This window comes from Mytilus galloprovincialis, chromosome 11 (genome assembly GCF_965363235.1).
Source record: "Mytilus galloprovincialis chromosome 11, xbMytGall1.hap1.1, whole genome shotgun sequence".
Classification (NCBI taxonomy): Eukaryota; Metazoa; Mollusca; class Bivalvia; order Mytilida; family Mytilidae; genus Mytilus; species Mytilus galloprovincialis.
Window position 1 is genome coordinate 55,780,302 of NC_134848.1, and position 17,118 is coordinate 55,797,419.

A 17,118-nucleotide genomic window follows, 5' to 3' on the forward strand; every position below is an offset into this window, starting at 1 on the left:
TTAAAAATAAAATTTAGAATTAAATTATAAGGACTGGCTGTAAAATGTTTTCTGTCTTTTCGAAATAACCATAAAATGTGGTGACACTTTTAAATAACACGGTACGCGAGTTATTCAGTATGCACCTCATCTTTGATGTTTTTTCTTCATAGATAGACAAAATATTACAGTCATTCCTGAAATAGATTTTGAAACTTACATAAGAGGGACGAAAGATACCAAAGGGACAGTCAAACTCATAAATCTAAAACAAACTGACAACGCCATGGCTAAAAATAAAAAAGACAAACAGAAAAACAATAGTACACACGACACAACATAGAAAACTAAAGAATAAACAACACGAACCCCACCAAAAACTAGGGGTGATCTCAGGTGCTCCGGAAGGGTAAGCAGATCCTGCTCCACATGTGGCACCCGTCGTGTTGCTTAAGTGATTACAAATCCGGTAAATAGTCTAATTCGGTAGGTCATATTCATGAAAGGGGATTGTAGTTACGACGTAAGGGACATATCCGATATCATTTGTGAAACGGTTATTCCATAACGGTCAACCAACTCGTGATGGCGTCCGTAAAATTTACGAAGGGATGATTTCAACTTCACCATTTGGAACTCTTGGTTTAATAGCTTCCTAATAGCTTTACATAAAACATACAGCAATACTAAATAGTTCTTAAAAATATAATTAACACAGATATCACATAACAAACTGAAGAAAGCAGGAATAACAGGCATGGGTGTACATGTATGCAGTACAGGTGAAGTCTAGTACGAAAATTTTCAACACCTGTTTTTGAGAACGCCTGTACTTTGAATATGGATCTATGTTTTAAGAATACAAAACAATTGTTACAGACTTGTTCTTTTTTCCATATGTATACAACGTTTTTATTGCTTGATTTGTTACGAAATTGTCTATTTTTCGCCAAAATTCAGTATATGTCTGTCAAAAGGACCCTGTTAATTAATACAGACTGTATCGTGTTGGCTGATTTCGAAGCTGTAGCGAAATATACTAATCACTTCTGTCGACATTCGGTAACATATTGTAAAGCCTTGACTCCTTCTAAACGAATTGACAGAATTGGAGAAATTTGAACTGATTCTTCTTACGAACATACAGTTATGTACCTGAAAGTAACACTTTTAATCTGAGATAATAAAAAAAAATGGGGAAAAGGGGGAAGGGGTTGACATCGAAAAAAATAAAAGCTCTCCCTTGTAAACGCACAAAGTCACATCTCTGATATTATCAAATAGTCATATATTCTTAATTCTGCTATAAAAATCCAAATAATAACTAGGATCAGGGAAACTCTGTCCAACATTACCTAGATGGTTAGGTAGGTGCAGGTAAACTCTGTCAAACAAGACCTTGCAGGTTAACCAGGATCATGAAAACTCTGTCAATCAAGACCTGGTGAGTTAATTACGATCAAGGAAACTCTTTCAAACAAGACCTGACTGGGTACCAAGGACCAGAGAAACTCTTTCAAACATGATCTGACGGGTTAACTAAGATCAGGGAAACTCTGTCAACCAGGACCTGGTAGGTTAGAATCAGGGAAACTCTGTCAAACAAGACCCGGCGGGTTATGTGGGTAGGTAGGATCAGGAAAACTCTTTCAAACAAGACCTCCCGGGTAACCTAGAATCAAGGAAACTCCTGTCCAATTTATTTTAGGGTGTTCGATCCCCTTGTTGATGAAATTTTGTCAGATATAGGTGTTATTTTTGTGGTGCTATTTAAAAAAAAAATCCTGCTAACCTCTTCTTTTCTTAATCAAAATTTTATTACATATAGTTTAAAATGCCTTATTTGAAAATTCTATAAAATCATTGTTTTTACATAATTTTTGAAGAAAAAAGGTGTTAATGCTAAATGTATGATAATTCTAGAGAGAATCATTTCCTGCCAAATTTTCAGAGCCTAAAATCTCGAAAACAAGGACACGGACCCTTATTTTTTTCTACTATTTTAGTTTCACCTTTAAAGGCTATCAATGTATTACTGTTTTCTAATATGATTGGTATTTTGAAATAGAGAGGCGAACTTCCTTTAGTTGATTTAAAAAAAAGAAGGTTTAAACTGGGGCGCAAGAGAAAGTTAGGATAACAACTGTGGTTTTACGGATACCCCGACCTTTATACTTCAAGGAGCAAATTGTCTTTGATTTGTCATATTGATTTTGGATGATAACTAAGTATCTAATAATGGATTGTAACAAATTTATAAAGATACAAATTACAGATTCTAAAATTGATCTATGACTATTAAAATTGAGATCCATGCTAACGAAAAAATGCAATTTAAGTCAACGAACATTTATGCATACATATAAAGTAGGATTAACATGTTCGTGGATGAACAACCTCTGAACGTCTGTCGGTTTCGGGTTTGTTGGTTGCTGTGTTATTGAAATTACTCCTTTTTGTTGTTATTAGGGAACACTTATTTAACCTGAAGGTAGGGTTTATGGCTTATTTCTAAAAAATATTCTAATCTCCAATGTGATAGATATGCAAATTCTCCCCATACCACATAGTGTTAAATATTGAAAAAAATATTATTTATGATTGATCGCATCGAAAAACTAATAAATTTAAAAAAGTTTCTGAGTACGAAAAATAAACCCTACCCCCCTCCCCTTCTTTTCCCTTTGAAGTTAAATTATGTATCCTACATCTTTTATTATTATGCAAACTAAAAACAAAACAATTACCCATAAATGTAAGCTCTAGTTATAGTTTCGTTCGCTGCGCCCCGCCCTCATTGAAATTTATTCAAAAGTAAAGTAACCACCGACTGTATGCCCAAAAAACGTCTAATTATAAACTGACGTGTTCTCGTACTGTAGCAACTCAACAGTTTCCAAATTATTGATTAACATAAGTGGAGCATATTCGGAAATTGCGAAATCAAAATGGCGCAAATCAGAGTCAGCCAGCAAATTTCCCGTTTGCCATTGATGCATACTTTCATTTAGATGTATGCTGTGTGTTCAAAACAAATCTTCAATTCAATAATGCTTAGCATAAATCAACAATTAAATTATATCAGACATTTAATTGATGTGTGACTATAATTTCATAATACATAAATAAAAGCGATATACCTATACATTTAAAAAATTAAATGAAACAAACCGATCAATCAATCAAACATGGTAGATGATCTACTTTTAAAAACGCCTTTTTTTTATTTGGCGATCAAAATCCCATTACTCGGTAATGATAAGAGTTGAAACGGTGTGTTCTATTTACCCATTCCAACAATTATGTAAAATTTCCAGTGAATAATCTAGGCACACTAAATCAACGTAAAATACCTGTATGTGAAGATAAACATTACTTAAACTATAAAGTCTTAACTTTGGAACGACATATCAACAAAAAAATCGAAATCAAAGGGGCTTTCTTCTCTCAATCCGTCAAAATAGCGACAAGCATATACAAACTATCCTTCTCGGAGACAGTATTTATTGTTGAAGACATTTTCAAAATAAAAAATCAGTCTTTTCGTTTAAATATCTTATTAATAAAAGAAATGCAGATAAGCTATTCATATAGAGGCATGTTTCTTGTAACAATTGATAGATAAGCGGTTTATCTCTTATATTTTTGCAGTATACGTGGTCATATTTATCTGTACAAATTGTTGTTTTTTGTCATTTCCTGGTCACCAATCTCAGATTTTTCTTTTTTTAGTTTTTCGTCTTGGATTGCAAATTCAACATATTGGTAGTAGGTTATAAAATTATTAACTAAAATTGGTACTGAAAATCCAATCATTAACAACCCGCACATAGCCGTTAACGATCCAATCACATAGCCCAAAGCGGTCACGGGGTACATGTCACCATAACCAACTGTTGTCATGGTTATGAGTGCCCACCAAAAACTGTGAGGAATGCTTGTAAAAATTTCTCTATCATCTACATAGTAAATCAACGACGAAAATATCAACATTCCAACAAAAAGAAACGCTACCATCAACAAAAGCTCGCGCAAACTCGCTTTTAATGTATACACTAAAATCCATAATCCGGGCACGTGACGAACTAATCGGAAAATGCGCAATATCCTTGTTATCTTTAAAATTGTGATTATCCTGGTGAAAGAAGTGTGAGCTAGATGTTTGCTTATTGAAAACATAATTAGTTGAATATAGTCTGGCAAGAGTGCAAAAAGGTCAATAATTCCCATTAATGATCTCACATAAACCAGCCTTCGCAACGAAAGCAAAACTCTTAAAATATATTCAATAGTGAAAAACGCCATGCACGAATGATCAATGATATCCAAAACTGGATGAGGCATTACTACTTCATTTGTTGTTGTTGAATTCGTTGTTATATTTGTTGTGGCATTGTACACAAATGACACGTCATATACAATTTCCTTGACCTGAATACTTGGATGTGTTTCAGCAAGGAATGAAAGGATGGAGATCGCTACCACAAGGAGTGAGACCATTCCATAAACCTACAGTGGAAAATGTGTATTAATATAAGAACAATGAACAGTTCCTTATTAATGAATCAAAACAGAACAGATTTGACAATTAATGATCGTTGTTTAACGTCCAGTGCCAAATATTATATAAATAATATGAGGACGAAACGATGTGATATGTATAACTTGTACTAGGTATACACGCTGATCCGGAAATTTAACATGCTAGTTTACAATGAAACTGTTCATCGGAACACATGTCACAATGCAGTTCACATTATATGCATATTCACACAAAGATCACACTATTTTGGAATTTGTTGGGAGAGTTTGTCACTCTCATTAAAGGATAGAGAATCATCGCAACGTTTCGAAAAGAAAAAGATAAAAAAGAAAAAAAAAATAAGTCCGAACACACACACTTGGAAAACGAAGGCATGTAGCTAAACTTTAAATCATATGACAGAAATGAAAAACTAGAAACAAAAACTATATCTCCTTAGTGATTTAGAGCTCTGTTTGTGATTCAAATATAAAACAAATACGGCATGTAGCTATAAACAATAATTTGTACGACACAAATGAAAAACTAAAAAAATGATATCTCCTTCCTGATTTAAATATAAAAACTCTCATGTTTCTAATCATTTTAAAAGTAACTGTGAAAGAATAATCTAGACACGATTGATAAATATATGTTTGATAACAGAAGGAAGAATCTTAAAGAGTCTTATTTTAAGATAAAAATGCATTTCTTTTTAAATGAAGCTAAACTTCCTTCTTCCTTTAAACGAGTTGAAACGGCATTCCATGCATCTTTAGCTTTAATTAAACGTCCTCTCTATTAATTCTTGGGACATTCATCTATCGAGTTATATTTTGACCATTGATATCTTTTTAAATTTTTGACACTCACCTTTGCAGTTGTTGACTTTTCTGGATGATTGAGAATTATGGAGGCTTTCGAGCGGATTCTTTTCCATTTAGACATTTTTTTGTTTGTATGGATATCGTCTGGATAATCAAAGCTTCCATGACGGTCCCTTTCCAGACGATTTAGGGCTCTCAGTGTAGAGTTATATGCATTGTAATGGGTATAACAACATTTCTCTATGATGCTATCCGGGATTCCCCAAAATTCCAGTTCAAGTTTTGCAGCAGGACCACACATATATGGCGGCATATGAAGCTCTCCTGTACGGAGGTAATTTAGAATAGCCTGAAATAAGATATTATGTAGATGTATGCATCTTTAACATCACCAACAATCACCATCGTTCTCGTAAGTCAGTAATAATAAGCACTTGTATGTAATATGGCAGTTTAGTTTTGATATTTGTATGATATAGTCTAACCCCTTTTGTGTCGAACTGTAAATAAAGGGGAGCAAAAATTGTTGTGAGTTTTCCATGTGCTCTGTAAGGGTAAGCAGGTACTGCTCAACATGTGATATTCACTGCAATGCACCCTGGAAGTCAAATAATTCGGTGATGAGAAACATTCGATAATGTCACAACTGGCTCCTTACTCTCGTATGTGTTCATTTTGCAAAATGTGTCCATGTGACACCAATAGATTCACATGCATGTAAAGTGGTCATGTAGCGCTACAATTCAAATTGTCTTCGCCTTTTAATGTTAGACGGTTAAGCCCCAACTTTTGTTGGGGTTCGTGTTGTTTAGTCTTTAGTTTTGTATGTTGGGTCTGGTGTACAATTATTTGTCTTTTTGTCCTTTTATTTTTAAGCCATAACGTTGTCAGTTTACTGTCCCTCTGGAAAGCTGGAAACGGGGAATGTTCACAAAACAAAATCTATATAGTACGATAATGTATTAAGTTTTTACGAAAGAGATGTGCATTATGTATATATTCAAATTCGATTTAGAAGGATAGGTAACTTGTTATCATAACTGTGAAATCAATTGAGTTTTCGTAGACACAAATATTATATATTAGGAGGTACTAATCTTTAGAAAACGATCAAAAACTATTTAACTGTCGCCTTGTTTATGCTGGTTGATTTTATTTTTATTAGGGGAGTGTTATGTAAGAAAATTTGAAGATATGTGAGAAAAAATATGAAACACATTTTACAGTTTATAATAAGTCAGGTACATGTAGTTATATGGGAAAGCATTTTTTAATAAATTGTCAGTTAACAATACTGTAGGTTTCAAATTTTACTAACACCAATTGTTTCTAATTTTAGATTAAAATATATTAAAAAAATATTGTTATTTAAATGCTATGTAATGAAAAAAAACCATACCTTCTTATTAGTGTAAAAGTTATTAATAAAATTGAGAATGGAAATGGAGAATGTGTCAAAGACAACAATCCGACTGACCAAAGAGCAGACAACCGCCGAAGGCCACCAATGGGTCTTCAATGCGGCGAAAAACTCCCGCACATGGAGGCGTTCGTCAGCCAGCCCCTAAATAAAATTATATACTAGTTCAGTATTATTTGAATACAAAACAGTTTATATGCATGTGATGAATAACGGGAAAGGGGAGATAATCACTACTGACAGTGGGCACAATCAACTCTCAGACGAGATACATGTAGCGAAACCTGCCATCGATTTCAGGACTTGAAAGCACTTAGTAGACATGCTCGTTGTAATTGTTTGCAACTGTCCTAAGTCCTGTTGTTCAGTAGTTGTCGTTTGTTGATGTGGTTTATAAGTGTTTTTCGTTTTTTTATATAGATTAGACCGTTGTTTTTCCCGTTTAAATAGTTTTACCCTAATATATTGTTTTACCCTTTAAAGCTTGCTGTTCAGTGTGAGCCAAGGCTCCGTGTTGAAGACCGTATCATGACCTACATGAATAATAATTATTACTAATTTTGACTTGGATGGAGAGTTGTCTCATTGGCACTCATACCACATCTTTCTATATCTATTGCGACTTCTACTTCAGGAAAAAGAAGAATCAACACATTAAACCGACCACTTAAAACACTTTAAAACTTTCAAAAAAAAAATTCAATAATTACAATTAAAACAAGATGTTTTTATAGTCCAATCTTATCATTCCTTGACAAGTATTATCGACGATGTCATATGTAACAATAATGTTGTATTTTTATCAAAACAATATGTTAACATTCCGTGCGAACGTATATTGCGAGCGCTGTCCATTTATAGCAACTGTTTAACTGCTTGAAGAGATAATGTGTGTACCCGATTACAACAAAAACACTTTATTTTGCTATCGTGTCATCATATTTGAAAATTTGAAAAATCTAATTGTAAAAATGAGGTTACACAATTCAGTACAATTGTTTTCTGATTGAAATTAAAATTCCATACCTGCCAACTTTTGAAAATGCCCATGGTTTTTTTTACGTGCAATATGGATTTTGTAGGACAAAGCTTTCATTGGGGGCCCTGACATGTCTTTTTATGTTTTTTTTTTGGCTTCTTGATACTTTTACAAACCTTTAGCCATTGTAAAATTAAATGTTTTGTACAAAATAGTTGACCAATTTACTCATTCAAAATCTAAATTTTGGAGCCTCCATGGGGGAAATCCACAACAAAGTGACAGTTGGCAGGTATGAAATTCTAAATGCGTCAGAATTTTGGTATTCATTCAAAGTTGCCTGTTAGACCCCATATACATACATGTACCTGAAAAGCCATTCAGGCCTTGAAGTCATAACACTTTCGAGTCAGTTGTTTATACTCCATAATCGACCAATCTAAATGCTGGATTTCATGTTTAGAGCATGATTTTAGTCGCTCCGAGAACTGAGCAAAGTTGTATGACTTTCATCCCACATATCACTAAATACTAATTTCTGAACAACTACCAAAAAAAAAACAAGCTCGACAAAACTGAACTTCTTTGATAATAAAGTACACATTTGCCGTCACTGTCAATATAATAATTGCATTGTTTTTCGTTTACCATTGTCTGTTATTTTCTTACCATTCACAAACGTAGAACTTTTGAAATACAAAACCACAGATTATGGATAAAGTTCAATAACTTCACTATAAAATATAAACTGGAGAATAAAGTAATTAATATACTATTGACTTTGTTATGTCCAACCTACGATAGAAGAGGGGCATTATGTTTTCTGGTCTGGGTCCGTTCGTCCGTTCGCCTGTCCGTACGTCTGTCTTGCTTCAGGTTAAAGTTTTTGGTCCAGATAGTTTTTGATAAAGTTGTGGTCTAATCAACTTGAAACTTAGTACATAATTATGTTCCAATAATTTCATGAGATGATCTTTCCACTTGTAATGCCAAATTATAGTTTTTACTCTAATTTCACGGTCCACTGAACAAAGAAAATTATGTGTGAATGGGGTACCGTGTACCGTGTACTATGGATACATTCTTGTTTATATTTTTTTTCTAAAGATTTATAGGACTGAAACGGCATTTTATTATCACTTACTTTGAACATTGCTGGGTCTCTGTCGAAGAAATATTCCTTTTTATTCAACCGGAAGTGCTTCTGGAGAAATTCTTCGTTTGCCAATGGACTGTCAGGTTGGCGGTATAGTGTTGATTTGTACGTTTCAAATTTAACACCTCCAATGTTAAATATAACAGTCTCTTTCGAGATACCGATGTTGACAGTAATTTTTCCCTTTTCACTGTCGATTTTTGCCCCAGGAAGGAGCGCTATAAGAGGACTTTGTTTGTCGTCTTTATTCCGTTTACCCATCTTTTTGCCACACTTAGATTGGGAGGATTTTGATTTTGTCGAAACTAAAAAAGACATTGTATTTTAAAAATTATAATAATAATATTTAAGATTTTAAAATCCAATCTCAAAATAGTAAAGACACTGACCGCAAAATTAACGAGTCATTCATTTTTTAAACTACGTTAGCTTGTATTGTCGCTTTTATATAACTGTACAATAAAAATGTTATATCATATATAAACTGGTCAAACCGGCTTTAAAAACTTGAAAACAAGACATGCACTGCTTTTATACATTTTTTTTTCATCTTTCCTTGAAACACAGCTAGTTGCTATTTTAAATTTTACCACTTATTCTTTTAAATCTTAGATTCAGCCCTGATGAAGAAAAAAAACCGGAAAAACGGATTTAAATCAATTTCATGGTTATGTTATGCATTTGATTTTTTAGAAGGTATTCTAGTTAGAAGCCATCTAATATATAAAGTATTTGATATGTTTTGGTCTGTGTTGTAGTTTCTTTCTAAAAATGTTAATATCATATAAAAACTAAAAATATCATCGGAATCCTTCCATGTTTTAGAATAAAATAAAACATGTCGTTTTCAGAAATTAGCTTCGAACATTATTTGTAGTAAGTTTGGTTCAAATCATTGATTTGCTTTACATTCGTTTGATGCGTCAAATTTAACAAAAAGATGAATATACATGTACTTTATAATAAATATACTTATAAAACTGTTGATGCTGTAATAGTGTCACTCTCCAGAAGAGGTCACCGTACGGCCTTCAACAATGAGCAAAGTTTACACCGTACAGACAGCTATAATAGGTCCAAAAATGACAAATGTAAAACAAATCAAACTAGAAAAGTAATGGTCATATAATATCAAAAATATTTAACGAGAAACAAAAATGTAACAGCAACAAACAACAACTACTGAATAGTCTCCTGATTTTGGACAGGAACATCTGTCGGGTTTTTAATAGTTCTAATTTGTTGACGACACCCCTCCCTTTCTTAGTCCGTTACTTAAACAATGGCGAAAAGGAAAAACCAAAATAACAAACTGGATTTGTAAAGCAAGCAATAACGGACAGCACCCTCGTCCACCAATTACCAGGATAACGGCAGCCATTTTGAAAATTACTAATCAGCCAAACAGCGCATCAACACATGCCTCTCAACATTTTAATTCAGTTTCATTTGGTTTGGAACATTTTGGAGTTTTGGACATTTTGGCTGTTTCCATGGAAGCGCAGACATTTTGAAATTTCCAAAGTCACATATGCCTATTTTAAACATTTCTGTAAAGTTTCATTCAGTCATGAGCACTTTCAATTTTTTTGCTATTTTGCAAAACTAGCGCAACAAACGTAGAATAACAATGTGTCAACCCAAGTTCGTCGAGGGTGCCATAACTACAGTGGATTCATTTATTTTCGTGGTTACCAATTTTCTCTGATTGAGGAAAACTTGCATATTCTTGAATTTTTCAATTCGTGGTTTTGGCGAAGTCAGCATACAATCCTTGAGAAAACTTGTATTTCGTTGAACATTTCCCAAGAAATCCACGAAAATTAATTCAACGAATATTAAGAATTTCACAGTAAACAATATAATAAACTAAAAAAAATATGAGAAACAACAATAAACGACACCCACTAAAGTACAGACTCCTGGATTTGGACAGGCACATACAGAATGTGGCGGGTTAACCTAGAATGAGGGCGCCGATCCTCCTTCTAACATAGGACAGTTGTGTAACAGTACAATATAAGAACAAACTCTAAAACGGTGAAAAGGCTTAAGTCATCAGATGGATACAAATAGAAATACATCTAACAAAAACACAGACTGGACGTGGACGAGTATACCTGTACCTTCCTGCAACAACAAAAAAAAAAAAAAAAAAGAAAAAGAAACCACGTAATACAGGCCAAAGAGTACTCACAGTTACTGACAACTTGTTTAAAGCCAATTACAACTAATTTTAAGTGTTTCTTATAACATAATTGTACATCATTATAATCTTCTAAAATGAACAGTTATATTGAAATGTTGTCTTCTCAATTTCTTATTCGTCATCTTTATCCGTATTCCGTGATCTTATCCATGACATCTCACGTTAAAAATTGAATATTAATCAGTGCAAGTACTAAATTAAAAAGAAACGCGAAGATTTTTTTTAAACAAACGCGGGAGAAAGATAAAAGACATTGAAAGACCAAAAAAAAATATACACCAACATATTTTACAATTGTTATGAGAACGTTAGTTGAACCAATAGGAATATACGGAAAATAGAAATAATTTACACCTACATGTTCCATTCTGTGTTGTTTGTTTTCCAAATTTGCAAATATATATATATATAAAAAAAAAGATTTTGTCTTGCAGGAAATGGTTGCAACTGCATGGCCGTTAAGAAAGCAACAATCAATCATAATAGTGTACATGAAGGTCGAAGGTTTAAATAGTTTTCATATAATCGGTGAACACCGGTACAAACAACAAAAAGTTAACTAACAGCAATTCAAAATCACTGAATGTAAACACTAGGGATAGTAGTGTAGTTTCGTTTTGTATGAAATAGTTTTCACCCGACGTTTGATATTAAGAAAGCAATCAATCGTGGTTATTATATATTAGGTCATAGGTCTAAGAAATATCTGTGTAAGTGATTGTTTGTCAAATTTATTTTTGATGATCGAATTGAAATAATGCTTCGGATTGTCCGGTTTTTAATTGTTTAAAATTGTTAAAACAAAACCGCTATTAGAAATTAAAGTTGCTTTGAGAGCATTTTATTCCAATATTTTTTTAATCAGTTTTATATATTAATACGCTACTTCTTTATTTTTAAACTGTTTTTTTTTGTGAAAGTGTGAGAGATAGACGCTATGAAGACCCTAGATACAACTAAATGATTATATAAAAAAAAAAAAAAAGATAAAAAAAAAAAAAAAAAAAAAAAACACATCGATAACAATGTGTATGCGTGTTTGGTTATACTTTTTTTAATTTAATTTCTTTTCAACGTTAGCAAGGTTAGTATAATCTCGTTTTTACATTTAAAAACAAGTTATTCAAGAATTAAAACAAGTTTGATAATAATTAAACTGTTATGTTAAGTTTGTGACTACTAACTTGTGCTGCGTTCATGTACTTGTTGCATTGCAAACTTCATCACTTCATGTGGCGTCCATTGTTTTTTTTCTGTTCCGGTTTAACGCAATCATATTTATAGAGAAGAACAAAATATAGAACACTTATTTTTGTTATTAGTTTAAAGTCCTAAGTCATTTAAAGAGTAATACATCTATTCACACGAATAACTTTAAAAGGACACATTATTGAAATTAATATTATTTGCAAACAGGTATTATTCAACATTTACATTTATGAAAATTGTGTGAAGAGGCCTCATTACAATGTACATGCGAGTTGTGTCTTATCTTTGATTATAAAGGGACGTTTTATAAAACACACATCATATTGTTTTCTATTTACCTCACACATAACTATAGTGAAACAAGTTAAAAAGAATATCCAAATATTTTCTTATAACGATATTTTGATAACTAGTGTCAAAAAGTTTTAAAATTAAAACGTCATATACATGTAGGGTCTTATTTATAAAGAGGTAAACAAAGAAAAATCTGATATATATCCATATGCACGTCATTATACAAAGCGCATATTTTATCAATCAAGTTTGTGGTGTTAGTTTTCTGTGTTCTTTTATTCGCATTCTATCAATTTACAGTATTATTTAAATTTAGTATTATACTGTTTTAATCTACCTTGATGCCATGGTTATACACATGCAATATATATACATTGTACTGCATGTACTAGTATGCAATGTTAAAGAAAATCTTTATGCGTGACGAAGTATAGATTAGTTGATTGGTGTTTAATGCTACTTTTAACACTTTTGTCTCTTTCGTGCCTCTTAGACTGTTAGGGTTGGAGTCAAGTGCACCTACCCCGTGCAGGATTCGAGCACACAACCTCAGTGTTGACTGGCTAGTGATACACTAGTAAGACTACTTGGACCACTCGGCCTCCGAGGGCACGCGTGACTATGTAACATTATGTACATCTATAAATTGTTAGAAGTCTAGCTTTGAAGCTTGTGGAAATCTTCGAGCCTTTACAATTTTTTCAATCACATTCAAATAAACTGCGACCATAAAAGATCTACAATGGCATATACATATCATTTATTGACTTAATTCTCCCGTCAGACAGTTAGACGAAACGCGCGTCTGGCGTATATATAAAATTTAGTCCTGGTATCTATGATGAGTTTATTTTAAACGGTAAGTGTTCGTTTGATTGTCCGGTATGCAGTCAGGTTCAAATGGAATGGGGATGTTAAATCTGATATGTTGCTTTTGTTACACTCTCTTCAAGTTAACAAAATTTCTCTCCAATTTGTGAGATACACAGGTAGTGTGTTGTGAGACTTAATTTCTTTTCCTCTATCCACCATACGCTCATCATAGGGCCCTTCAAATGTCTTCCTGATGTTGTGTTATAGACAAGTACACCTATATGTGTATTAAATTTGTGCTTCCATGCGCTGTAATAATAAACGTTCCTATCCGGCCGGAATCCTACAATGATGTGTTTGTCCAATGTACCTACATTTTGTATCTCAAGAATGCACCTCGTCAAAATAGTGGTCAAAATCTAATAGAACCTCATTCTATTTCTACGACCAAATGTCTTTAAAGACAAAACCTCTAAGTATAATTTCGGACAATATCTTTCAAGATTTCCGACATGGGACAGGTTTGACTATTTTGTTAACTCCCTAAAACCTTATCACTTAAAATTATAAAAAAAACTTGCATACACAACGTACATTAAACGTAAACCATTAAACAAGACACAATAAGTGAAGGATACGTAAAAAGATAACTAAAGGTACATTGTACCAGTAAACACAAGTTCACGTTGACCATTTTCTTAGTTGCTGAGGTTTCACGTCAATAGTTATCAAAGGTACCAGGATTATAATTTAAAACGCCAGACGCGCGTTTCGTCTACATAAGACCCATCAGTGACGCTCATACCATATTGTTAGATTTTCAGAATCCTTTGGTTTTATCCATGTACTTCCATTGAAACATTTTCCCCACTTACCTTTATTTTCATAATTTTACAACATATAACTTGGAAAAAATGATACTTGAAAATCTTATAAAATCCTGGTTATTCCTTAATCTGACCAATGTTAAAAGTACGAAAAACCAAGAGAGAATCATTTCCCGCAAAATGTGCAATGTCTGAATTATAGAAAACAAGCACGTGTTTTAAGTTACTTTATTAATATACTCTCATTTTAGAATAGTTTTTTTTTTAAAAGCTTGTTATTTTGATAAAAGCAGCGAACATCTTCATATTTAATTACGAGATAATTTTCCAAACACAAGTTTAAATATCACTCCTACCTTCTATACCTCCATCAGCTAAGTGTGCATTGTCTTCCATTTAAACACTTTTGTTTATATTGTAATATAACATGTAATATGCATATATACCCGTCAGCATAGATGTATAAAGATACTACCACGCAAACATAGTGAAACTGTTTTTATATATACTTCTTTTCAAAGTTAAATATAATCACTTTTTTGCATTTCATGCAAATTTTACGACGGACCCTTATCCACTACATTTAAAACATAAATTAGATAAGGAGAACGTAACGGTTTTTTGTCAATCATTTTTCAGTTACGTGGTTACTTTAAAGGTTATTTATCACACGTATTGTAAATGTACATTGAATACGTGTTTTTGCTGTATAAAAGTTAGATAAAATAGAGAGAGATTAGGTAAAGTGTGATAAGAAAATAAAAGGAAGTTTTATCTTTATATCTTTAACTTGAATTAAATTTTGAGTGGGTCAGAATAATCGATTTTTTTCGTATTTATGGTTTGAACCTTTGAATCAGTAGGTCATTTAGCTGATGTTCACTTGTTGTCGTTTGTTAATGTGGTTCATCAGTGTTTCTCGTCCTAGTTTTTTTCATCGATTCAGGCGTTCCTTTTTCCTGTTTGAATGTTTTTACACTTGTCATTTTTGGAACACTTTATAGCTTGCTGTTCGGTGTGAGCCAAGGCTCTATGTTCAAGGCCGTACATTGATCTATAAGGGTTTTACTGTTTATAAATTGTGACCTGGATGGAGAGTAGTCTCATTGGCACTCATACCACATCTTCTTATATCTATTTACTCCTGTGTTTTGTCCTCGTTTTATGAGGCTGTCGAAAGTTCCTGGCTGGATCATGGCCAATCTATATCTTTGGTCCTTCATGTAAAATTTAAGTCATTGTTAATTGAATATAACTGAAATACTTAGCGTTATTCAATAAAGTACCAATACGCAGTCACATTAATTTTGATAAGGAAAATATATATTTCCGAAGCATATTGTTTTTTATAATGTCTACAAGTATTGAAATTATTTTGTAAAAATATTTCTTGTTGACTTATACAGGCGAAGTTTAGAAAAGAGATACAATGTGGCTGGATAATTTTTAACATTTTTAATATGGATAAATTTTAACATGGAATGAAAAAATCGTTTATATCTTCCAATGATAAAAAGTGTATGACCGCAATTATAGACAACCGTACGACCTTCAACAATGTGAGAAAAAAACCATGTAGTCGACTAAACTGATGTGTTGTCTATTATATTCTCTGACATTGTTATTAGTAAACACGTGACCAAAAGGTTGGAAACAAGGAGCTGTGGTATGATTGTCATAATGAGACTATACATAGACTGGATCAGTTTACACAACTAACGTGGGGTGTGCAGCCTTTAGCAATGAACAAACTCATATCTCATAGTAACACGAACAAGACCCATCATGACAAATCTGATTGGTACTGACAGTTTGTTCTCTTATTTGTTTAATCAAAAAAACATACTAATCTTAACAGGAACCAATTTACGCTGTAGATTTTTGTTAAATTGATTTTTAGATAAAATTACATTTATTCAAATATCATGTGACCAAAGCTTTACATTTATCAGCTTTCTTTTCACTCCTAATGGTAACTTCTTTTAAACAGGAATATAAATTTCCTGTTTATTTATGAGATTTAGTAAATTGTTTGATTGTTGGTTGCTTAACGTCCAGTAACAAATGTTTCGTGCATGTACGGGACGAGATCATGTTAACATCACTTGTCATACACATATATTTATACTTGCGGTCTAAGCAGAACAGTGCTTTACATTATTTTACAGCCTTACTCTTTTGATAATTACGTTTTAAAATTCTGTAGACGACTTTGCTCCGTTTGAAGAGGAGACGCCTTTGCTCTGTTTGAAGCGGGGGCGGCTTTGCTCCATTTGAAGGGGAGACGACTTTACCTCTTTGAATATATCTGTTTTGGTTCATCTGTACGTGCAATATTAAAATATTTACTTAGAAGGTGTTTTTTTCTTTAAATGCATCATGTTTTACATCGCATGTGTGGGGGAGACTATGCGAATCCAAATGCACTAACAATCCTTTTTTCTTGTTGAACTAGGAGGAGATATGGGGTTTTCAATTATATAGTTTCAACTGAAAAATATAAAGTTGTGTATGTCAATAGAATTTTGAAAAAAGAGTTAAGAAAGTCCTTCCTGAAATTTTTTGAATGATAATTATTATTTTTTGAAATGTTTAAATTTCGTCGTTTTTTTACATTAATTACTAGGTTAAATCTTCGATAAAAAAAAACGGGAAGAAATAATCACAAACCTTTTTAAAACGTTCAAGAAGGGAAGGTAAGAAAGTGTTTTTTATGGTGGAAATTATTTTCAAAATATTGATTCTGTATTATTCAAGAGGGAAATGTTCCTTATGTAGTTGATAATAAATTTATTGAACATGATTATTTTTTAAGTATTTTGTACTTTATATAACTTGGAAAAAATGATACTTGAAAATCTTATAAAATTCTGGTTATTTCTT

At 32.6% G+C, this 17,118-nt stretch overlaps 1 protein-coding gene across 1 annotated transcript; it reads right to left on the minus strand.

Annotated features, from left to right (window-relative positions):
• Window positions 1-3,645: 3,645 nt before the first annotated feature.
• On the minus strand, window positions 3,646-14,833 carry LOC143050823 (potassium voltage-gated channel protein Shaw-like). The gene is made up of 4 exons (XM_076223936.1): window positions 14,592-14,833; window positions 8,872-9,188; window positions 5,375-5,677; window positions 3,646-4,488 (listed from the first exon to the last, which is right to left on the minus strand). The coding sequence occupies exons 1-4, from the start codon at window positions 14,629-14,631 to the stop codon at window positions 3,646-3,648; spliced, it is 1,503 nt and encodes a 500-aa protein (XP_076080051.1). The 5' UTR covers window positions 14,632-14,833.
• Window positions 14,834-17,118: the final 2,285 nt, after the last annotated feature.